Below are 25,329 nucleotides of genomic sequence, written 5' to 3'. Positions count from 1 at the left end.
CAGCCCTGATGTGGATTGACAGTTTCTCTGTCAGCCCAAATACATGCAGATGTCTACAAATCTGTATGTTTAACACTGAATATGCTGTGTGTTTTTCCTAATTTTACTTTCATATTGATGATAGAAACTAAGAACCTTTGGCCATTTGTTTGTGATCAGGACTCTTCCTTATCTGAAAAGTTAGTAAAACCACTTTACTGTTGATTTAATAGCATTACAGTAATATAGAGAAAAGACATGATATGATTAAATAAATAGGTTTATACAGTGAGAGTTATTTTCTTTTCTTTTTAGGTTTGACTGGGCTTAAACAATACCTTAAAAAAAAACATCTCACATTCCTATGGGAATAACTATCCCTGTGTGCCTGAGCGGAGAGACCAGCCATTTCCACAAAGGTGACCCCATGACCCATCTTCACAAGGACTTCCAGGCTTTGAAGGAGATGTTGTGATGTCTGTGTAGGGTGAGTAATGGCCATTACAGTGTTGTTACAGTTGGGACCACTTTGCCCTGCAGACCCGAGTTGTTTATCACGCACTATTTATTCATTTGACACCATCTGTGCCCCAGACTAGTGCCAGTGTTGGTGATATATGTGCTTTCTGTTTCCAGCATACAGCAGGTGATTGGACATTCAGTCCAGTGAGCAACACAACAATCAAACATGGCTGTATAGAACAGGGTTGCCAGGTATGTGTGACAAAACCAGCCTAACGGCCAATAAAACCAGCACCCGCAGGTGGAGGGCATAGGCACTTGTATTTGTGTGTGTTTATGTGGCTGTGTGTGTGATGTGTGCCAGGTCCATGTGTGTAGGTGCTGATCTAGAGTCAGTCTGATAGAATTTAAGTATATATAATAGATTTCATTGCAAATATGACTATGTATTTATGTATACAATTGATGTAATTGGTATGCAAATTAGGTCCACCCAACCAGCGGGCAAAAAAAATAATCTGGGGAAAAAAATGCAGACCTGGCCCCATATTGAATCACATTTTTATTGACTGTATAAGATATACTTGATTATATTTTATTGAGATCACAGATATTATATCAAAATAGTACACTTCAAACTATTTTTACTGATCTATTGTGTCTAAGATATACTAACAAGATAGTAATATTTTGGAAAACAGAATCTCTTGAGAATGAAATACCATAAGGGACCATTGCATAGGATTTAGTGGCATTTATCAGTGAAATATCAGATTACAACCAGCTTGTGTGCAAAGTGTGTAGGAAAACTATGGTGGCCTTGAATCTCGCAAAATATGTGAAGGATGTATCCATAGCCAGTGTTTAGTTTGTCTCTTCCTTGCTACTGTAGAACCATTGTGGATCAACATGGCAGCTGGTAAAGGACACACGGTCTATAAAAATGGCTCATTCAAAGATAACAAAAACACGTATTTTAAGGTAGTTATACACTGTTGAAAACATCCTTTTTCACTAATAGATCCTTCTAAATCTTACACACTTAAATTTTATGCCAATCTAACTCAGACATGCTTCATTTTATTTTCTCTCTTTGATCTACTGCTATCAACAGCAACTTGGATTTCCATGAAAACTGCCCTGGTTACCAGTGAACAGGTTTTATTGGAAATTCTTTTTACTGAACAAATGATAACTTGTTGGACTGACCCTTTAAACACTCGGATTGCTAAGTAAATATTAAGAAACGGAAATACTATAAATCCGTCAATTTAGGTCCCTTATCTTTAAGCCGTATATACTGTATTTTAAACAATAATAAAGCGTCCTAAACTCAGTTTGGATATGTTGGTCAAGTCCCCTAACCAGTGTAGGATGAACGGTAGAAAGAGACGACACCATCAGCACTGTTTCTCTTTGGCACGTCTTCAAGTTTGAATCAACTAATGTGGTCCTCCAGTGCCCCCTATCGTTTGTTATGGTTTCAGTTTTTAACCAATCAGAGTCACGTTTGCTGCCTGAGTCTCGGGACACATGAAACCGTCCCTGTCGCCGATTGGCCAGTACCCTTCTTGCTACTTCACTACATGGGGGTCTTGCCAGGGAACGAGGAGGGAGGGGATATTTTAATGGCCGTCAGTAGCACTACAGAATGCAAAAAGTCCGGATTATCCACTATTTTTAGACTGTAGTAGCTACGGGTGCGTTTTGGCCGTTGTTCTTCGGCAACGAGCATTGCTGTGCGGACTTATTCGGGTTAGAGATGTGTTTCTAGCGGTGTTTCTCCTGCGCTGGACGGACTTTATCCGCTTGATTTGTGCGCGAGAGGGAGATCAGGCCTAGCCGGCTGGCTAGAAAACAAGCGGACGTTTAGCTAGTCGCTGGAGTTGAAAGGTAATAGTGTGTGATGCTATTCTTTTGTACTGACGACGATTTTTAAACCTTAATCTCTGAAGTTAAATGTCCATGTAAAATTACTTAATCATATTTAAAACAGATAAATTCGCACATTTTATGCAGCCAGGTGCGAAACGTAAACAGGGGACTAACGTTAGCATAGTTTAGCAGTGTTGAAGCTAACGGCTAGCTGCTAACTTTGTAGTAACTTTACAAGCAGGAGTAGGCCTACCTGGGGGTAACAGACATGGGTAAGTTAACTGTCCTGCTAGTGGGATCTTAGGTATTGAAATTAAGTCTAACTTTTACATAAGTTCATCCAAAGCGCTCTGTCCTCCTATTGTAGTGCTCAGATACGACCAACAACGTTATTTGAAAGCTTTGCTTCTTGAGCTAGCGATGCTAGCTATGCTAACTTGGTGAGCTAATAGCCAGTAGTTGACACATGTATTATGAGCTAAAGCCAAGTTAATTAACCTAACCTTGTTTTGTGTTGTTTTCCCGGAAGACGGCTCGTGTCTTATTCTTGCTCTTAAGCGTTATATTTAACCTTACCCGCCAGACATACTGGCTGTATGTTACCTGACGTATGTTTAATATGCTTGATGCTTGAGTGATATGTCTATATTTTGAATGTTATTTCTGCCTCTTTTCACAGGGAATATGTAACAGAAAGCAGCCGTCATGACATCCAGATTCGGTAAAACATACAACCGCAAGGGAGGGGAGGCCAATTCGAAATTTGAAGAGGTCTTCTCTAATAAAAAGCCTACACTGACCACCAAATGGGGGGAGACCACATACAAGGCTCAGCTGGGGGCCAGAAGGCCTCTGTTAAAACCTGATGTTTCTGAGCTTCCCAAGAGGCCCAGGCTTGAGGACAGTGACAGTGAAGAAGACCCATTTGGGTTTGACAGTGATGATGAATCCAAGACGGTGACCTCTGAGAATGTGACCCAGGCGAAAGTCAATGATGGGGCCATGATGAAGACGATTGCAGTGCAGGGCGGTGTGACGCCCACTGTTGTGACAACTACACATGGCTCTGCAAGCTCAACAGCCAAGTTCACAAGTAAGTAATCAATATTTAAACCATACTAACATTCATTCTTTAAAGCATGCTTTTGAGTTATACCACAACAGTTAATTTACCACCTGTAGCCTATGTGTTATTTCATTACTTATTTCTACTTGTTTATTTAATTGATGTACTAGTGTAAACCATTTTGTCACAACTGCATCTGTAATTTTCCTCTCCCTTCAAAGGCAAACAAACATCTGAGGTGAAGGTTGTTAAAAATAACCAGCCCTGGTTCAAGAGTACATCAGATAGCAGCCAAAAACCTGCATATGTGGCCTCTTTGTCAAACACAGTCCCCTCTAATGATGAGAGCTTCCCAGCATCCCAGAGGCCCATCTCCTCATCTCTTAATATAGACGCCTCCCTTAAACTGTCCACTGATGCACCAGGTGGTAGCAGAGACTTCCAAACCTCTGCTTCTTCTGATGGACTGCCATCAGAAGAGATGAAAAGTGCTGAGCTGGAGCCTCCACCAGTACCGGAGGACAACATCCCCCCTTCCCCATTTACTCTAAGGGCCTCAAACTGCAAGAAATACCAGCGGCCTGGAAGGCATAACAAAATGTCCTCTGAACCTGCTGAAAACAACAACAAGCCCACTGAAACAGTGAGTGCCCAAGAGAAATCCAACAGTGTCCTTTCTGCTAGTGCGAGTAGTACTGCTGCCAATGCTAAACCAGCAGCCAAGCCCGCAGGCAGGGGCGGTGGGAGGGTACGAGACTACACGGTTCTGCATCCTTCCTGTCTGTCAGTGTGCAACGTCACCATTCAGGACTCTATAGAGCGGAGCATTGATGATCTGGTTGCACCAGCTGTCCCTGCTGATCTTGGAGAAGCAGGCCAGATGAAGAAGAAGTCAGACGTTCCCCCACCCAAACATACCAGGTCAGTTTTTTCCTGTTCTGAGTATCTTAACCATCCTTGTTGTGGAGAACATTCCTTAAAATTTGTCTTCAAAATTCCTTCATCAAAGGTGGTAGTCACTCTGTGACACTCCTCTTGTCGTAATAGTTTGTGAAAGCACTATTAGCCGTCCCTACAGTACTGTTGCAATATTGATGGAGGTACTTGGTCAAAAATATTGTGGTATTTGATGTTGTCCATATTACCCATTTATAACAGGGTAAAAATTAACTTAAAGTAGTCATTGTCCAGTAACATGGCCCTGGTCAGTGTCTTACTATTATATATGATGTTTTTGGATTAACATTACTGCTGCATTTAAATGTATGTTGCATTTTACTGCTATAGATGTATATTAATGTATGTATATCAAGAATTATACAACAGTTAGTTCAGACTAAGTAATTTGATTGGACAAGAGGTGTTTCATGAGTGCTGATGAGTACAACAGCTGGGACTTTTAACGACATGTATCACTCTACAGTGTCCTATTAACTGTTGCATTAACGTAACAATGACTAATAGGTAGAGACCACAGAAAGGATGAAAATGAGGTGTCTTGTACTGTAGTGATTCAGGGCTTATTATTGTGGTATCACTGTCACATACCTCTTTATCTGTCAAAATTCATAGATGCGTGTGATGTCTACAAAATGATTTGCATAAATATAGTCTACACATAGCTTAAACAGATAAATTTTAAGATTGATCCCTGAACAGTTTTCATCATCAGCAGATGGATCTATTAGTAGTTTAGCTTCTAAAATCACATACCTGCTATCATAAAATCCTGGTGGTTGAGTCAGTTGTTTTCAGACTACAAACAAACTGCACCAGAATCAGATTGTAAATGAACTGAGACACACATTCTCAAGCGGTGTGACTGAATCACAGCTGTGCTGATATTTGGTACAACAGCACTGCCGCTTGTTTGATATTGCTTTAATGTATATCTTATATCACAGAATAGCCTTAAGATATGGAGTTATTTATAAGCTTTCAGAACTTTTGAGTCATGTGAGTCATTCAGGATTTCTATGCATAAAGAATTTTTTAGTACCATATATACACAATAAGATGAGCCAACCACAAAAAATGAATATCACTTTTGTATTATACTTAATTGTGTGGTTATCCACACACACTGGCTTGGAACACCCTGTCTTAAATGTCACTGGACCCTCCATTAGGACTGAATTGTACGAAATATAAGACAGAGGGTCATAATGCAAACTGTATTAAAGGTCCAGGCCTTAATGTGGATGTCTGAAAGAGGAAAACCTGCCATTAAGCTTATGTTATCAGGTATGGCATTGTTATAAAGTCTGCATAAACATTACAAAAGTAAGGGTCACACTGGAAGTGGTTTAAAGTAGTATAATTATTTGCTGTGCAGCCAGGCTTTTTTTCGAAGCAATACTTGGAAGTGTTTAGTGCTGCAAAAATCTAAGATGTTGCTTGACGATGACATTTAGGTTTGAGATCACAACACTTTTTTTCACGTTTTTGTCAAATGTATTAGTTTAAAGTGTAACTGGATTGAACAACTTCACAGATTGGATAAAGCACCACATGCAGAGCGAATTGGTTAACAGCAAGAAGGCTTTGATTCGTTAGATGAATGTCCTGTAACTGAGACCCAAGTTAATAAAAAAAAAAAACTCAGTATAGTATGAAGAGTATAGCATAAAGGTCCACTGTGTACATCTAGATGATGATATATGACTGTCATAGCATCCACCCTGTGTGAATTGGCTTAATGATAATAAGTAGGAGAGAATTATTTTCAATTTCAGTGTCTAGTTCGGCTCTTTTGAAACACTGCTATTAGTCTGTGTAGTGTTTATGATCCATTATAGGTCTACAATGTATCATCTTCTTAAAAAAAACTGTGTTGTTTTCTCTGTTGTCTGACTGTCTTTCTGTCTGAAAAAGATTTCTGTTCATTGAGTTGTACAAAAAATTTGAAGGCCTATTTATGTTTTTTTTTTTGTTTTTTTTTGCATCACTGGCTGCTCTTTGTTTGCTCATCCTGCTCCTGTGTCCCCATATCCTGCAGTCTTAGTAAAAAAGACCACAATACAAACAGTATTGATAAAGGTTTGAAGTATCAGTACTTTTTTGACAAGCTTCCACGATATATTCCCAGGTTCAGACCCACTCAGACAAAGACCAAGAAGACCAAGACTGAGACCAAGCTAGAGTTTTTTGGCTTTGAGGACAAAGAGGACCAGGAGGGTGAGGAGGGTCCAGAAGGTGGCCTTGCCGGCAAGAGCAGCTACAAGATTAAGTACTTTGGCTTTGATGACCTGAGTGAGAGTGACAGTGATGAGGAGAGTTCTCAGGCCAAGGAGAAGAAGGCCAAGAAGGCAGCCCTGTCTGCTCTGAGCTCCAGTGTGGATAGCCCTCACACTAGTGATTCTCAGGACAGCCAGGCTAGCAGCAACACAGGTGAGGTGATCCTTAACTTATCGAGACACGGCCATCTAAACCATATTAGTCCAGTGCTTTCACATATAGATGCTTGTTTCTCACCATCAACAATCTGGTTTCCCCAACAGATGCTTTTGACTTCTCTGACGACTCCAGTCCTGGTGGCACTGAGGGGCAGAAAGGACGCTCAGGGAAGCCAAGTGACAAATCCAAGGACATTGGCAGCGGGCTGAAAAAGATTTTCAGTGGGCCCAAAAAGGTAACTAAGCATGCAATAGTTTGTGTTTCTCTGCAATCTGCAAATTTAGCAAGACAATTGAAAAGAAAACTGCATTGATATGGGTATTTGTGTTGATTTTAGAGGCCCCTGTGGACAAAAGCAGTAGTGTTTCCACCACAATACCCAGAAAATATCAAGTAAAAAGCCTATCAAAAAGAAAATAGCCCCTGGCTCATTTTTATTGTACTTCTCACAGTAACTTTGCCTGGAAAAATGTAAATAGACTCTTCCGGGGTGCAACCTGATTTCAAGTAGAATCTGACCCAGTGGCAGCCTTTAAGAGTAACTACATAGAAATAGCCAGTCATCTCACTGATGATCTTCTTGGCTTATGTAGGTCATATAGAGGCATCGATATCAAATTGAGATGGTTTCATAACTAGTTAGAAACTCTTTTTAGAATATTTAGTGTAATGTGGTTCTGTGATTCAGTAGTGTCGTGTGTTAGAACCCCACAGCATGAAAATTTCATATCATGATTGTAATGATGAGAAGTATCAGGGTTATGAGTATTATTGTGGTATTGAGATTGTATAAATTGTTTAAATGTTCAAAAAGCACTGATACACACTGAAATCATTTGACCAAGTTTTATATTAGAAACCTCTCAGCCATTTGAAAAGGCATCATGTCCTTTGTGATGCCAGTGTTTTTATTGATGCGAAACAAACCCAGGTTGCTGCTGCATCTGGGAGACTGTTGCAAACCTCGGTTGATGATGGACAGTATTTACTATGGGTTTTTCAAAGCGCGGTGATCAAACACAATTTTAATGATAATTAAATTTTGATGTTGTAATACTCTTTGCCAGGAATTTCACTGTGGTGTATCGTGAAACCAATAATCTTTCATCCCTGGTTCGCATGCACTCTGTGCTTTCTGGATGAACAAAATATTATCTCATGGTCAGGCTCATATTTATCTGAATAACTTTGAATTGTGGTAGTATTGTGTAATGCCCCGTTTTCTGTTTTTCTTGTGTTTTGCAGTGGCTTTGGGTTATTTGTGGTCTGTCTTCCTAATTCTGTGTGTTTACTGTTTCTACATCATCAACACAACTCTGAACGTTGTCTTTTCAATATATAATTGAGTCGCACGATGTGTCATTTTCCGTTTGTTTTGTGCTGCTTGGGGACTGTTGTGCTCCACTGCTGAGGCTGCTGTTGTCTCAGTCTATCATCATGATTGCAGTATGCAATATTTATTTGTTCAGTTGTGCTAATTCACAACAATAACTAAGGCTTTGTGCCAGAATGGTTTATAAAGATTAACATGGAAGTGTTTCTATGTAGCCTTTGTTCCTGTAGGGGTGGCAGTGCCTTTGGTGCTTTGAGCTTGAGCTGCTACAATAAATTGATTGATCCACTGTTGTCAACTATTAAATGAATTGCTAGTTTTGTGATACTTGATTAATTGCTTTGAGTAATTTTAAAGGGTAAAAAGGCAAAGAATCTCTGATTCTCACCTCATAAATGTGAATATTTTCTGGTTTCTTTACTTCTTTATCACAGAAAACTCAATATCAAAAGACAAAAGACATTTCAGGTTAATCTTGGGCTCTGCAAAGCACTGCTTGACATTTTTCTTCATTTTCTGACATTGTGTAGACAAGCAATTAATGGACATATCAATGAAAATAATTTAGTTTCTGCCCTACTCTGAGCTTTGGAGTTCTGAATATTGTTGCAGTGATGACAGTTGATGGTGTATTAGGTGTTATTAGGTCCCATGTCTCTTAACTAATTTTTCAATTCTTACCTGTTTCCAGTCCCCTGCTAAAGCTGTGTATAATGCTCGCCACTGGAACCAACCTGAGCCTGAAGAAATTCCTGTGCCTCCTCTTTCTCGATCTCAAACTGCTCCGGTAAGATATCACTCTCTTAGTGGTTACTGTGGTATTTTGTGTGGCTTTATTGTGTTTTTTACACAGTAAAAGCAACTGTCAGTGTGGGAAAAGGGTGAATTTGTGATGCTTAAAGTTCTTATATGAAATGTATGCATTAATATGGCATGCAAAGCAGGCATACATTATTACAGGGTATTATGTAAAGTGAAAGCTAATAACTTGTACCATTTGTTTACAGAATTCCCCATTCCCTACTGTCCACATTACAGGAAATTGTTTATTGGTCTCTTAGTAGTCAACAGTGTTGTTTAATTGCTCTAATTAGTCTCTTTCTGTTCACATGGAGTTGTTTTCCCAGACAAGTGAACCTGGGTTTGCTTGTATATTCTGTGTTGAATTCCCCCCATGGAAATAAATGTTTGTTCAGAGACAACCTAATCAGAGTCTGGCAACTGGGATTTAAAAGTTGTTTTTAACTTTGCACTACCTCATCTGACATCTGTTAACAACGCTTATTAAAGACTTGTGTGCTTAACAGACTATTCAGCTGTGGTAAAATCTTGCGGACATGTCATTAAACAGATTTTGTTACATTGGTATGAGCCCCATTTCTCTGCCTCCTTTCCTCCTCAGGCCATTTTATCAAGCAGTAGCAAGGACAGCAACTCCCATAAAGATGACGGCTTGTTCAAAGCCCCACCACCGCCGCCCAAAGTCATTAAGTCAGAGACCATCCCCACGCGACTCAACCAGGATATTGTCACGGCGCTCAAATGCAGGAAGGAGCACAAAGAGGTGAGTCTGGAGCATACTGAGATGTTGTTAGATGTCTGCTGAAGAACACGGAGGAGAGGAAGCAGTGGCGATGTTTTCATGCACACTCATTTTCAATTACTATTCAAAGAATGCTCCTAAAACCTGAATGATACCGACTGTTCCCACATGGCCATTCAGAATAAGGCCAAAGTCAGAACCAGAGTCAAACTGAATATGCTCTTTACACGACCTGAATCAAATTGTGGAATATTGTCATTTTCTTGACACACAGTTGGAATTTGCTTCTCAGTTGGAGTTTTTACTGCAGGTTGTAACACATGCCCTCTTGTTTGCTTATGGTCAGCCCCGTGTGTTGTAACAAACCAACTGACCAACAATTTGCACGGCTGGGGTAGAGATGCATATACAAAAGAAAAGCCCACATCTCTGGTAGGAAGGAGAAACACCTACTTTTAAACATTATGAAAGACTTCGTTAACAACGGATTTTTGAATATGTGCAAATATTGCAGTGCTGACCTTTTCAGGAAGGTGGGTTAACAAATGGACGAGATGCTGTGTTACGTGGTCAAACAGGTCTGCTACCATTGGGAAAACTTTTTTAAAAATGCTATTTCATTGCAAAGAAGCATAAGCACAGCTGCATTTAAACAGAAATATTAGGGGAATATTCATTTTTATTTATCATGTAAAGCATTTTCATAAATGAACATTTTCTGAAATATGAAGCAGGAAGTATCTCCTTTTCCAGTATTCTTGGGGCGTTGATTATACTAATTTACATGTCTTATGCACATCCACTCAAATAAGCCCAGGAGGAACATTTACATATCTGAAGTTATCTGAAGTTACAAGCATTTGCTGAATCTGATGTGGCATTTCCGTAAAAGCTCATTGAACAAAAAAGGAAGAAAAAGTTAACATAATGAATATGAAAATGTTGTTGCATGAGGCACACTGTCTTTTTTAGAGCAAGTACAAAAACAAAAATTTTGTGTTTGTAAATGCAGTCAGTGATTTTTTTTTTTGCAGCTATATGCTTGTTTTTGTTCAGTTTTTATTATATTAGTTTGCATGCTTGTATGAAATAATTTCTCTTTTTCATACCCAACCAACTCCTTTTTACCCATTTGATGCAGGCTACGCAGTACAGGGGTAACATTCATTTGATGCATGTCAAGCTGGCTATTGTTTATTTGAGCCCTGGCGTGCGTTGGCGGCTGCAGTGAGGACTGTTGCTGTTAATTTAAACTCCCCTACAGCTTATGTCATTTACAGATGGGCCTTCTGGCCTCAGACCAGCCTGTTAGCCACAGATCACCTTAGGTAAAATTGCATCAGCTAAGCTGCCACCTCACACTGGTGTTTTCTTAAAGCCTGGTCCACAACCCTGTGTCCTGCTGGGTGTACACACAGCGTGACTGTTGATACTGGTAAACATGCAGAGTGAACTGCTGATCAGGCCCCCACTCCACATGCTGAGCTTTTATTGATGATGGGTATTAGCACAGTCAGCTATTGCTGCTAATGGAACCAATATAGGGGAATTCAACAATGAGAGCAATGCTGTTGCTGTGTTTGTGTGAGCTGATTGTGTCTTTGGACAGATGCATTGCTTCCCAATTAGCTGTAATTAACCCCATTCCCCTTCTACCAGCTGTACACGGTTGTGCAGCATGTGAAGCACTTCAATGACGTGGTGGAGTTCGGCGAGAATCAAGAGTTCACAGATGATTTTGAGTACCTGGAGACAGGGCTGAAGAGCAGCCAGCCACTCAACACAAGATGCCTTAGGTAAGTGGGATAAAACACTTAGTGCTGCCTTTTTTGTCACTTTCTACGGAGAAACACTTAAATGCTGTGAGTCTGCTCTGACAGAGATTTCTTCTATAGTGGCATGTTGATGGTACTGGTTTGTGCAAGTACCTAGTGCCTCACTAAGTTGATTGAATGATACAAGCATCTGTCACCAGCATTTGTTCATGTAATCTAATATTAGCCTGTTTATAAGCCAATTAGAGGAACAGCTGCTTTAGTTGATTGAAGCGATTCAACGATCCTTAATTAAACAAATAATATAAACACAACAATAATTATTATTCTAACGGAGAGCAGCAGTGTCTTATGTTGTTTTCACAAGCAGTATACTAACTGACAAGTAGCAGTTTTTATATCTCCTGGTATTCTTGTGGTTTTCATTTGATTTAAACATTTCCTTAATTAACACAAAAATAATGAGCCCTATAGAGACTGTGTCTGCACCCATGCTTTCCCTTCCTCTCTGCTCTTTGTCCTTTTTCTGTTTATGAAGCTTACTTCCATTTTCTCCTTCTGCTGGGGTAATATGCCAAGATAAAGCATGTTTTTCTCCAGTCTGATAAAGCATATAGCCATTCTGTTGTGAAAATGGAATCCACTCAAGAGAGGCAACCTTGACTTTAGAAAAAGCAGCAGGGAGTCCAGCCTCCTTTTTTAGGATGTTTTCCATTCTTTACACATAGTGTAGAAATACAAAAAGGAACATGTTGCAGATGGAAATCACAAATGGTGACACTGATGTAGAAGTAGGTTTTGACCTATTCCGTATCATTCATTGTAGATTTTAGAACCAGACTGATAAATATTTGACCCAACATTTCAATCATGATATAATTTCTGTCTTTCTTTCTCTTCCCCTCTCTCCACACCAGTATAATCAGCTTGGCCACGCGGTGTGCCATGCCCAGTTTCAGGATGCACCTGCGGGCCAGAGGGAAAGTGGCGCAGGTCTTCAAAATGCTCAGTGACGCTCCACAACACCCGGTCAGTAAAAGTTCTTTTTTTCATGAGAAACTGTAGAGGAAAGTAATGACAAATGGTAATATGTGTGCCACATTTGAGTAATTGCTGCTCTTTGTCCTTTGTGGAAATGTATTCAGTATGAACCATGAACCTTAGCCAGTGCATTTAGCTACTGAATAACCCAAAAGTAACAAATTTGCAGAAAGACTCCACACTGACTTCAATAAGGGAACCACAGGGCTGGACAAGAAATGGACATTTTCATCTGCTTCGACGACTAAAGATAATTATTTCAGAAAATAATTCCCAATGTGTTATCGATATTTTTACCAACCTAAAGTAGCCAGCAATGGTTAATGCTACAGAGCAACTTCTAGAATCTGGACAATCTGAAGAGGGTTAGGTTTGTTTAAATAGCTTCATCCACACCTCTGCAATATTTGTGAATATAGAAGATAGTCAATTGAAATGCCGGCAGTTATATAAAAATCAAGACAAGCCTTGAGGTGTCAAGTACAGTTTCAGTCATCCTTGAAGTGTAGCCTTTTTAAGAACTTTCTTTGTTTGCACAGACACACAGCTGTTTGTTACCCTTCAAGCTAAGTCTCCTAACTTGGCGAATGCTGTAGTGATAATGGACAGGCATTCATTTTTCACACTGGTCACTCTCCTGTCACCTCTGTATGCTGAACACCAACTTCACCTCTTTGTAAAAGCCGGTCTCTATCCTTCTATCAGAACCTTGCTCTCTGCACGGCTGCCCTGATGTACATTCTGAGCCGGGATCGTCTTAACATGGATCTGGACAGGGCCTGCCTGGAGCTTATGATCAAGCTGCTGGAGCTGGACCAGGACTACACAGCCCACCAGGATCAGCTGACCGCAAAGGAGGTCGAAAAGGTCAAGGAGAAAATAAGGAAGCTGTGTGAGACTGTCCACAACAAGCATCTCGACTTGGAGAACATCACGGTTGGTTTTACTTCAGTGATGAAATAAACACAACAAAATCAGAGTGTTTTTTAATCATTCTTTCTTTAACAAGCTAAAATATCATAAATACTTAAGTTGCTTGGAAGTGCTTTTAGTAAAATCTTAATTTGTCAAATTGAGCATAAGATGTTTAATTTAGTGCACCTCACTCTTTAACTTTTCACTTGTTCCTGAGCTGTGTTAAAGAATTTACTAAGCACCTGTTTGTGGAAGACATTTTGTTTCTCTTTAACGAATTAAACATCAGTTTTATGTAGAGTTGCGACAATCAGTTGGTCAAAAGAAGATTAACTGTTTTGATCAGAAATTAATCATTTCACTCATTTTTTGGACAAAAATGTCAAAACATTTGGGTTTTGGACTGTTGCTTTGGGAAATTGTGATAAGCATTTTTCACAATTTGACATTTTATAGGTGATTAATTGTGGAAAACAATGGGCAGATTAATCAATAATGAAACATTTTTTCAGTTGCAGCCATAGTTTTATCTTTTAAGTTGAAGAATGACAGGTTATTTACATGGAGATTATTCTGTTAAACGGTTGAGGTTTTTAGCGTCTACAGTTAATTGATCCAGTAAAGCTTCTTTGCATGCCCTTAATGAAGTGATGACACTATTCACATTTGGTGTTGTATAGAGCTTATCAGACACATTAAATGAAAAGAAGATAAGAAGATAATATTTATGGAACTATATGCATCAAGGACAATATTATCAAATAACCAAAAATAAAATATCAAAAATGTGCTGATATCTTCATTATCAAGGTAATTTATTGTGATTATACAACACAGTGGTGCACAGCGAAAAACTTTTGAGTCTCTTCATTCCACACAGAACATTTATACAGATAATTAAAATCAGAATAGAATAAGATAAAATATATTAAAATAAACAAAACAAAGCCGTCAGATTTAGGGTCAGAGGTCAAGTGTGTACAGTTTTGGAGTGCTGCAAGGCTAGTTCAGATTTTCACTGTTGCTTTCGTTGTTGTAGACGGGCCACCTTGCCATGGAGACATTGCTCTCTCTAACCTCCAAGAGAGCAGGCGATTGGTTCAAAGAAGAACTGCGGCTACTGGGAGGTTTGGACCATATTGTAGACAAAGGTAGGTGTATGGGATGCATAGTACATAAGTGGTGATAGGTGGGCGGTTTGCAAGTCTCTATCTGTGTGCAAAGATCTGCTTTCCAAGGACAAAGGTCAAAGCTGTTGACTTTGATGTAGCGTTCAGGATGTGCAATAGCCATGTGCTTTGTCTGTTTTGTGTTGCCACAGTTAAAGAGTGTGTGCAGAACCTGAGCCAAGAGGACGACAAGGAGAACCTCGTAGCATCTTTATGGGGAGCTGAGAGGTGTCTGAGAGTGCTTGAAAGTGTAAGTGCTGCTCTGTCAAATTGGGGTCTCTCTTTTACCAAAGTCATACCAGAGTGACACTCAAGGACTCTCAGTGTTGAGAGCAGTGAATCAGATGGTAACTTTTATTGTTACCTTATGAAAGGCTTTGTTTAAAACACTGAATGTCTCTTATCAGCTATCTCACTTAAAATGTCACTGATCAAAAGTCTGAAGTGTCTCCCCTCATTTTCTGTTTCTTGGTATTGTTTTGAGGCTTTCAGTGTACTTTCCCCTTTATTGACGTTTTTTCTCTTTCATCTTCTGCCAACAGGTGACAGTGCAGAACCCAGAAAACCAGGGTTACTTGATTGCCTACAAAGACTCACAACTCATTGTCTCCTCTGCCAGGTGAGCGCCAGATACAGCTTGGAGCAATTATTGACTGGACAAGGACATGTACTGAGGCACTATTACAAACAACTATTCATTCAGTTTGTCCTATACATTTTGTAACAGTATTGTACCTGTCATATTAAAGGTGATCCTCAGGGATATTATGGGACTTTTACTTACACATCTTTCACCTTATTTAATCAAAATGATAATAGGAAAGGATAGACCTTAAATGAGAAATATGTTGCAATTGTGTGTCCAAAAATGAGTACTGCAGTCCAAATAGTGAGCTGGAGCCACAGACTGCATGTTAAATATGTTGAAATTCTATTTAGTACATGATCTATGGTTGAAAGGAGTTGTTTCCCTCTGCCGCTGCCTCCTCCTCAGACATGAGGAAGCTGCAGGCTGCAGGAGTGCATGACAAGCACAACATAATTTGACAGTAACAAGCAATGCGTCCTACACAAACGAAAACACACACGCCAGCAACAGTGATCATAGAGCAGAACCAGCCTTCTTCTTAGTTGACTTCAAATTAGACTTAATGTTCACACAGTGTCTCTTTACTGTCCTTCAGTATTCCAATATTAGTCCAATATTGTCCTACAGGCTTGGGCAGTATCCATTTATGCATGCCTTCATACTCCCCTGGCATTTTACCAGGGTATATGGTGTTATGATAGTATTTGTGTAAAACGGCTCAACTACGCTGTACTCTACTGTACTTGATAGTCCCACAATGTAGATAGAGCTGATCTTCATAGTGGCACTGTTGCCACAATGGGGAAACAACGCACACAGGAGTATTGAAAATCATACTGCCAGGATTTCTTAATACCCTGGTATTAGAGTTGGGCGATATGCTAAAATTTTCCAAGCGATCATCGTTAGCCCATGCATTGGTGATTGGCGATACCATCGTCCCCCAACCCACCTTCTCCTGACATCTTGGGTCTCAGCTGGGAGATGTATGCAAGCGGCAGATTCACTATGTTACGCATGCTACGTACGTTCACTACATCCAGCGGACAAAATAAACTCACAGTGTGTTTACAAATTACATGTTTTCACACTTTGACGGTTTTTTTTTTTACGCAGTTTTCCATTTTAAACGGAAAAATACAACCATTCACCTTATGAATTCATGTTTCTCTCTTTCACCAAACTAATAGAAGCTTAATTGGCTCGTTAATGCCTCGGAAAACACACTTCATTTATACTCGACAGAAAATCATGTAAAACTCACCAAAACTGTCTTTGTTAGTCTGTCCACTCTTCCAACAATCACAAAACTCTGATTTGGTCAAAATAAAGCCTCACTTTACTGCGTGGAAAGAATATAAAAAGTCTGACTCTGCAGGATGTTTTCCTCTCACTTGTCACCCAGCTCAGCACACTCATGGTTGACTGAGTAGGTGTGTACTGCGCCACTGGATGAGAGCGCGGTGCAGAGCGGAGGTTGTCACTCTGCAGGCTATTACATTAGCAAAATAAAATGACAAATATCACCCTAAAAATTGGGCAAAAAAAGCAATCGCCCAACCCTACCTGGTATACCGTAATAATTTTAATACCATCCAAGCCTATCATCCCAGCCTGTAGTAGTAGCAACCCTGGCTGCAAGAGTCCAACAGGTTGTCCTACAAATTTAATCACTAAAGCAACATCAAACATGGCAAAATTTGCAGCTTCCAAATTTGAAGTTAGGTCACGGACAGCTGGTTTCGATCCATCCTTGAGCTTGAACTCATACTGGCCCTCATATTGCTTGTTGAATTTTTGAAGCATTGATTCATTCATTTAACTCTCATTGAAGTGTAAGACAAGCAGGGCCTGGCCTCATGAAAAAAAAGAAAAAACATGACCATAGTGGTTGTTGGGGTTGCTTGCAATCAGTTGGCTTGTTGATAGCACAGAATTTTAACAGTTATTGCAGCCCTAGCTTGAATTAGTATTTCTGTATTGATGTACAAACAGTATCTGTGTTTGTAAATATCCTTCTCCTCCTCTTTGTTTATGTTTCTCTTCATCCTCTCTTCTTCACCCTTGTGCTTGTTTTCTTAAAAATGTCTCTCATTTCACTTGACTTTGCTGTCCACATTCTCTCATCAATGTTTGTCTTACTTTGAGCAGAGCTTTGCGGTACTGTGAGGATATGATCCAGCGGTACAGCAGGGCGTTAAACAACAGCTCGCTGTCATCGTCGGGTGCAGCGCTGCCCCACTGCAGCTTCAGCAATGTGGGCAAGGCGGTGGAGGACTGCATGAGGGCCGTCATAGGAGTGCTGCTTAACCTTACCCATGACAATGGTATTCTCATTTCAAACTTCATATATTTCACATTTGCTTTTGTTGTGCCTTTGTTCTGTTTTTGTTGCGTGTATCTGACATTTCTGCATATTAAGAACTGAGCAATGATTTAATATTATTGCTTATTGTTTGTCTAGTGTAATGCAATGAGGCACAACTCAGTGCTTTAAACATCAGTATTTTAAAGTATAGTATTATTTATGTCGTCATTATGTACTTCAGTCATGTCACTCAGGCTTATTTGGTGTATAGATTTCCTCATAAATGTAATATTGAGGTGCTCAGAAGGGGAGTGCATTGACTAGTGTGTGCATTGGTTAATAATAATGTATTTTTGTCTGCAGAGTGGGGAAGCACAAAGACAGGAGAGCAAGAGCAGCTAATAGTAACTGCTCTAAATTGCATCCTTCGAGTTCCGCGTTACATCCCCCAGGAGCAGCGCTTTGACGTGCGAGTACTGGTAAGGCCGTCTTGAACAAAACAAAACAACACCACTTAATTGTTAAAACAGATATTCTGCCAGTCTGTGTTTGCTGTGTATGTATGTGTCTTATTTATGTAATCTATATACCAGGGTCTGGGTCTACTAATTAACCTTGTGGAGTACAGCTCCAGAAACCGCCACTGTCTGGTGGACATGGAGTACAGTGTTGACGACACCTGTCTGGAAGACAGCCTGATGCAGCCTGCTGACCCAACACAATCTGACACAGCAGCAACGTCAGCGCCGGCACTGCCGAGCACAGCTGAGACTCAGGGAGACGCAGCTGACAAGCCCAAGTCCTCCGGTGCTTTGGCTGCCCTGGTGAAGGTAGGACCTGTGCCAGGACTCATTAATAAATATTTCAGCTGTCATTGTGGGGTTTTTTTTTTGTCTTGGCTAAAGAGGAGTTTTGAAGTAAGGATGTGAGCTGAAACGGTTAGTGATGAGCAGTCATGAAGAAAAATCAATGTTTTTACTGTTCAAAGAACACTTTGTGTTGTATGAACAGGCGAACCAGTGATCCACCTTTTTTTTTTCTCAGGGAGGTAGTTGAAACATCACTCTGATACTTTGATGAATATGGATGATGCTGTATTACTGTATCATCATTTCAAATTTCCCCTGTCACACAACCATAGGCTGAACCCTTCCGTGCATTGTAAGTAAATTTGCACATATGAAGTTGCAGTCATTTGACAACTTGAATACTGAGTAATGAGCAAGTGTAAATCAATGCACACTCGTTTGTGTGTTTAAATCTCAAGATAAATGTCATTTTTATTAATGTTTAGCTTTATTTATTATTTTAACCAAACTTTTTGCCCAACTTACTAATTAGTGTAAAGTTTTCTGAAAGCCTGAAAGGAACCTTGGAGGATAAATTAGTGATTAACTTTTCACCTTCAAGACTTTCAAGCTTGTTCCAGAGATTTTGGTACACCCAGTTGCTGTCTGACCTTGCCATGAAGAAATACCTTGGCTATCATGCTCAACTGTTATTCCTTAATTCCCTTTGAATTATTAAAATTCTGCTGTGTTTGTGTTTGGCATTCAGAACAATTTATTTCTCTCTAAATCCTAGCTCTTCCTGGAGAGGGAGCGTGCCGCTATCCTGGCTGAGGCTAAGACTGACGACCTCATCAGCGAGGCGCCCAAGCCGGCACTGGACCAAAGCGGAGAGTGGCAGGAGACGTCGGGAGAGATCCAGTGGGTGGCAGCCGAAACCAATGACAGCCAAACGGAGAAGAAAGAGAATGAGAAGAAAGAGGAGGAGGATGAAGAGTTGGACCTAAATAAAGGTAGACATTTGTGTGTGTTTGAAGCTGTATTTGTGTGCATGTAAGAAGAGCTGTTTTTAGCTTTGGCTCAAATCATAATCTAGATAAATGGGCTTAATGTTGCAGGTGTGATTACTGCATGATAAGAACTTAATTTGCTTCTCAACTAATTAAAGTTGGAGCAAGAAATAACAGGGCGGGGGTTTTCATGTTTTGGGTTCAGAAAACTGCAGTATACCACTGGATTACCGAACAGCAACTCTTTTGATAAGCACCATTTTTCACCATTTTCTGATCATTTTATAACCCAAATGTTGAGTTGAGAAAGTAACTGGCAGATTAATCTTATATTGAAAATAATCTTAAAGTAATTACAGGGAGTGTTAAACTAGCTATGAAACAGTCTCAATGTAATACTTATGCCTCTATATGACCTACATGAGCAAATGAGATCATCAGTGAGAAGATCAGCTATTTCTGTACGGTTATTTTTAATGCCTGCCACCGGGTCGAATTCTCCTTGAAATCGGCTGAAACGAGCCTGGGTTTACATTTTCCCAGTTAAAAAGAAGCAGGAGCAGATTTTTATTGAGATAATTTTATTTTTAACATTATATCACACTAGTGTGTTTGTCTACGGGGGCCTCCAAAATCAACAAAATATGAACGTTCCTTGTGTAACAGCCTTAAGTTGAGCTAGTAGAATTAGTCATTTGATAGATTGTTAGGGTTAGGGTTAGGGTTAACATCTATTTTGATAATCGATTAATTGTTTTGATTTTTTTTTTTTTTTATAAAAATCTCAAAATAATCCAATTTCAGCCTCTGAAATGTGAATATTTCCTGATGTCTTTAGTCCTCTATGACGGTAAACTGAAAATCTTTAGTTTGTGTATGAAACAAGACATTTATTGACATCTTTTTGGGCTTTGGAAAACACTGAATCAACTTTTTTCTGACATTTCCTGGACCAAACAACAAATCAAATGATTTGAGAAAATTTCCAAAATATTAATTGATAATGAAAATAATCTTTAGCTGTGGCCCTGAATTTAAGTTGCAGCCTGAGTAAATGTCCATGGTTCTCAAGTCTTTGGCAGAATAGTGCAATTGAGCTGTTTCACGTTTTGTGCAGGAAATTGTGCATCACTGCATTACAGCCTTTGAATGTGCTCCAAATCTGTTTATAAAGACTTTTCTTTTTGGTGATTTATATCAGCTGTAAAAGTCAGTTGGCCATGGATGCAGCTTATCATCAACAAATAATGTGTTTGTCCTGTGGGCCAAGCCAACGTAATGAATTGGCGTTATTTTTATGTATCGGTGATAAAATGAAGGTCACATGCACTGCAGAAGTGTGTTGATCAGATGGTTGAATCACAAGTTAAAAAAAAATACAAACCTCTGTTCTTTACTCTTTTGCTGATCCTTTGAACACAGTAAAACAATTAGGACTTATTGGCGACTTTCACTCAATAATTTATCCACAGTGCAGCTTGTTGGGTGTCTAAGCAGTGAATTACAGCTACAAAGTCTTTGTCACAAGGATATTTCCAGCCAAAATTTGTATCTATTCAGCAGTTCCTACCATGAGAGCATGAAATCCTCTTCTTCAAAAGAGGCAGTGCATGTCTTTTGTAATTGTGAATCTTTTTCTTTCTCCCTTGTGTTTACTGTAGCTCTGCAGCATGCAGGCAAGCATATGGAGGACAGCATTGTTGCCTCCTACACCGCTCTGCTGCTGGGCTGCCTCTGCCAGGGCAGCCAGGTGAGAATATCAGACACACACGCATAAATAACACAATATGATTGGAGATTCTTTTTCCCACTCAGAGCTATTCATGTTGTTGCTCACCCACGTTTCTGTCCCCCTCAGATAAATGTGACTACTGTGAGAGAGCATCTACCTAAAGGGGATTTCTCCATCATGACTGAAATGCTGAAGAAGTTCTTGAGTTTCATGAACCTCACTGTGAGTGTGACTGTCAAAACAGACCTCAGCGTTGCATGATGATACTGGTGAAATACTGATGAAAAGTACATATTTTACCTCTTACCTGTATTTATCTTAACATGATTGGTTTGGTGTGAGTTACAGAGTTTTGGAGATATCAGCCACATGTCTGCTTTTTTTTTGCAAGTAGATGGTGCTCAGCTTGTAATGCTCAAAGCACCAAAAATACATTTGAACTCAAGATCAATGTCTCTTTCCAGAAATCATGACCCGGTTACTCAAGATAATCTACTGTTGTGAGCAGTTTCATGCAGGAACCACTGACTTTCTATTAGAAAGTTTCTGTAGATTCTGCTGCAGAAAGACAGTAATTCTGGCAGAAAGAAAATATTTGTAGTTACATTGGAGAGAAACCAGGTATCTCCAAAACTCTGTACATACAATATATAGATGGATAAGTAACACTACAGATAAGTGGAAAAATATGTATTTTTGATTAGATGGTGAACTGTAAAAAGACTTGCGTATACATTAAAATCAAACTGTGATACTAAAGTGACAAATGGATTTTCTTTCCAAAAGATAAGCCATCATTTTCATGCGAAAGAAAACTTTGTAAACACGTAAACATGTTGATGTGATCTTTACCTCCAGGGTAATTGTATTGAAGTTACAAAAAGCCTTTTAATTGGACCCAATGAGCAAGAGCCCACTTCTGAGCAGCGTTATGACCTGGATCAAAGAAACCTTTTTGCAGACCAGTGATTCTGTACAAGAGCAGATTTCCATTCAGTTTAAAAAATAATTGCAGTTTTTGCATTCTTTTGCACCTTCATTCAGCTCCTTTCTGAAGAACTGTGATGAAAATGGAAGCTTTTATTTCTGTTTACTTCATTAATGCAGCAATTGAGGGAAAGATAATGACTGAAATGGCTGTAAAGACCAATATGAAAAGGCTCTCTCTGGTTCAATGAAAAACAATTCTCAATAGCTTCTTACAGCTTCTAGTACCTCTTAGATATTAAAAAATACTGTACTGTGATCAATAAATTGTTATCAATTGAATATGATTCCTGTATCCAAGCAGCATAATTCAAGTAGCAGTGTAATTGAAGCATTAAGATTGAACTGTACACAGTCACAGATGTGTATTCTGCAGCAGCTTTGAATATGACTCATCTTGTCAGAACTGAGACTGGAACCATCTGTTTTATAAATATCCTTTTCAAGTCAACAGAAGCTAAACATCCTCAAAAATCCTCACTGTCTGCGCCTCGAGATTGTTCAGTTGTACATGTTTGCACCCTCACACTCTTTGTTTTTCTGCCTCCACACACAGTGTGCAATGGGCACCACAGGACAGAAGTCCATCTCACGGGTCATCGACTACCTGGAGCACTGTTAGCAGACAGCCAGACAGCAAACTCGACACTCTGCACATTAAAGGGATCCCAGGCTGTTCTGGTGCCCCCTGCCCGACAGGAGCCACACGGGGTCATTGGAGACTCAGCAGCATTCCCTCGACTCCACCAGATCACTCAGTGCTGTGATCACTCTGAATTTTCACCGGTAAACGTGTACGCTGAAAGTGCGTTTAAACACACAAACATAAAAGTTTCACTCCCTCTCCGGAGCACAGCCTGAACCAAAGCCCTGCTAGCTGACGGACACGCAGCTCCTTCAGCTCCACTCAACTAACACCACATTCAGAGGCAGATCGAGATGTATCCTCAGGTAACTGGGAATCGGGCAGAGGCTAGGTTAAAGATTCAAAACACTTAGTGAAATGTCATGTTTGAAAGCAGACAACTTCCTGAAATGTCCTGAAAGGTTTGACAGGTCACTGAGGTGGAGCCTCCTGTCCGCTGTCTCGTCTCGATTCCTGGACACTTAGCTGGAGTGTGAACCTCTGAATCAAATTTTATGGATCATTACATTTTAATCTTTACCCATCCACATCAAAGCCAAGGGTGAAATCATTGATTAGCATGAAAACAACAATCATTTTCATGGATGTTAGAATGATGTCTTTATGTGTAAACCTGTGTGGAATGATTTTTGAATGCATACATCCATTTACTTACATGTTTGCAGTTGGCTTGAATGTTTAAGGGAAAGAGAGTATTTTTTAAGCTTTGATTTTTATGTTCTCATTGTTCCTGTTAATTTAGTGCAAGTTAGCAAGTCCTGTAGGCGTTCTCATGTTTTTTTTAGATTTTTCTTTTTTCCTTAAGGGCATTTTTTTTTTTTCAAAACCCAAATTATGAATTACTTTTTAAAGAAATCAGGACTGCATGACATGCCTACTTAAACTAGGATGTCCTTCATTTGACTGATAATGGCAAATGGAAATTGCATGCTGTCATGACTTTAGAATTTCCCTCTGTCCCATTATCAATTTGGTCATATTTTTAGTTTGTTTAGATTATTTAAATTTCAATTAATTTAACAGTATGCGTTACATTACAGTATGCACATAACCTCACAGGTATAACAGATATGATGAATTACTCAAAACAGTTGATGGTTGTGCTTCCTTTTAAATTTGTAATGAAGTAAATTTTTTAAAATGTATTTAATTTAATGCTTTCTCCTCCTTTGTAAATGCAGTTACCTAGTGAGATGCGATTTGTGTCTAAAGATTCCCATAATTTCATTGAAATATATCCCATGTGACACAGCTCAGTGGCTGGACATAATACTTGTATGTGACCGATTTAGCTTTGAATTATGGTTTCAACTTAAACGTGCAAAATTTCATCAAAACCTGCTGCATTAAATGAAAAAAGAAATTGTAATTTCACGCTCCTGTTAATTGACGTTGAAGATTTCCTGATAGTGTCAAGTGTCTGTATGTCCAGCCACATGTAGCTTCATGTTTTTAACTCATTGTATCATGATGTTTCTGCTTCTGGACATCATGCATTAAGCTCCTATTTATTTATTCTTTTGTGGTGTCATTTTACCTGTAATGATGCACATGATGAACCTTCGCCTCCGCCTTGTACTGCTCACATGTACGATCACTGATTTGAATGACAGCCATACCTGTATAAGCAGATTAGTTTTATCTGGTTTGTAGGGCTGCAGTGAACATGACTGCAACTGTGTTTACTGTTATAATTATTACTTTGCAAACTTCTGGTCTGAATGGAATTTTAGAATGTAAATACTCCTGTACATAGAGGTTAATGGACATTTAAAAATGCTTAGACTACTTTTTCCCTGAAGCTGATATTTTTATTTTATACAATATTTCTGAGTTGTCATTTGGAAAAACAAAAATCGCAGGAAGAGTAAAAAAAAAATGTTTGTACCCATTTCAAGGACTTTGTCTTTGGTTACATGTAAATAGTTGTATCTCAAAAAGGAAAAAAAAAAGTTGCTACTTTCAGTACACTCCCTATGTGTTTTCTTCCTTGAATGCTTTTCTTTCATTTCCAGACTTGTAAGTTGAACTTTTTTCATGCATTCAGAGCTACAGGAGGCAAACACTTTACCAAACAGGAGTGATGTTTAGTTTCCTTTTGGTATTCATGTGTGGAGGATCCCCCTGAATGCTTAACTTTGTATTTGAGCTTGTCTCTGTGCCTGTTACCCTACAAGGCAGCAAGTGGAAGTGTGTGTGGCTAGATATGTCTCTCTCCCTGACAAACTGGCTGGGATGGAGTGTGAGTCCAAAGTGTGCTCGGTATACTTAACAGCACTCAGCGGTGACAGTTTGTGGACACGGCTCCTCAGCCTGACTGACTGCTGCATAATGGAAACAAAAGATTCTTGTTGCAGTTGCTAGCTGAGAGTCAAACTTACAAATAGCTCGGGGGAGCCTGGGGAATGTTGTGAAATACTATCTGGCAACACTGATTTCACGCGGGCGACAGCTGTGTCAACCGCGATACAACAAGTGGGGGACAAATCCAAGCTTTAAATCTGAACGACGGGGTAACACGTTTAGCAAACAGAGCACAAATAACATGTAATTATGTCTTTATGTCTCGTCGCACAACATGCAAATATGTGATTACGCTGCGGAGGTAGTGCTGATTCAAATTCCAGCGAGCAGGAATCTTGCATGTAGATGACAGGCACCTCTGCCTTTCATCCGCCTCTATACATTATACATGACGGCTCTTCAGTCGTGGGA

The 25,329-nt window shown here is 39.5% G+C and overlaps 1 protein-coding gene across 1 annotated transcript; it reads left to right on the top strand.

Annotated features, from left to right (window-relative positions):
• The first annotated feature begins 2,028 nt into the window (after nucleotides 1–2,028).
• Nucleotides 2,029–24,584, top strand: wapla (WAPL cohesin release factor a). The gene is made up of 20 exons (XM_084735367.1): nucleotides 2,029–2,334; nucleotides 2,996–3,409; nucleotides 3,604–4,303; nucleotides 6,471–6,772; nucleotides 6,883–7,013; nucleotides 8,803–8,898; nucleotides 9,514–9,675; nucleotides 11,314–11,450; nucleotides 12,347–12,458; nucleotides 13,176–13,406; nucleotides 14,425–14,536; nucleotides 14,707–14,804; nucleotides 15,097–15,173; nucleotides 17,295–17,470; nucleotides 17,815–17,930; nucleotides 18,045–18,281; nucleotides 19,036–19,252; nucleotides 20,911–20,999; nucleotides 21,108–21,203; nucleotides 22,525–24,584. Exons 2-20 carry the CDS (start codon nucleotides 3,022–3,024, stop codon nucleotides 22,588–22,590), a joined length of 3,543 nt encoding a protein of 1,180 aa, XP_084591493.1. The 5' UTR covers nucleotides 2,029–2,334; nucleotides 2,996–3,021; the 3' UTR covers nucleotides 22,591–24,584.
• Nucleotides 24,585–25,329: the final 745 nt, after the last annotated feature.

Source organism: Lutjanus erythropterus, chromosome 14 (assembly GCF_056507025.1).
Source record: "Lutjanus erythropterus isolate fLutEry1 chromosome 14, fLutEry1.hap2, whole genome shotgun sequence".
NCBI lineage: Eukaryota > Metazoa > Chordata > Actinopteri > Lutjaniformes > Lutjanidae > Lutjanus > Lutjanus erythropterus.
This window is presented reverse-complemented; position numbering and strand designations above follow the sequence as displayed.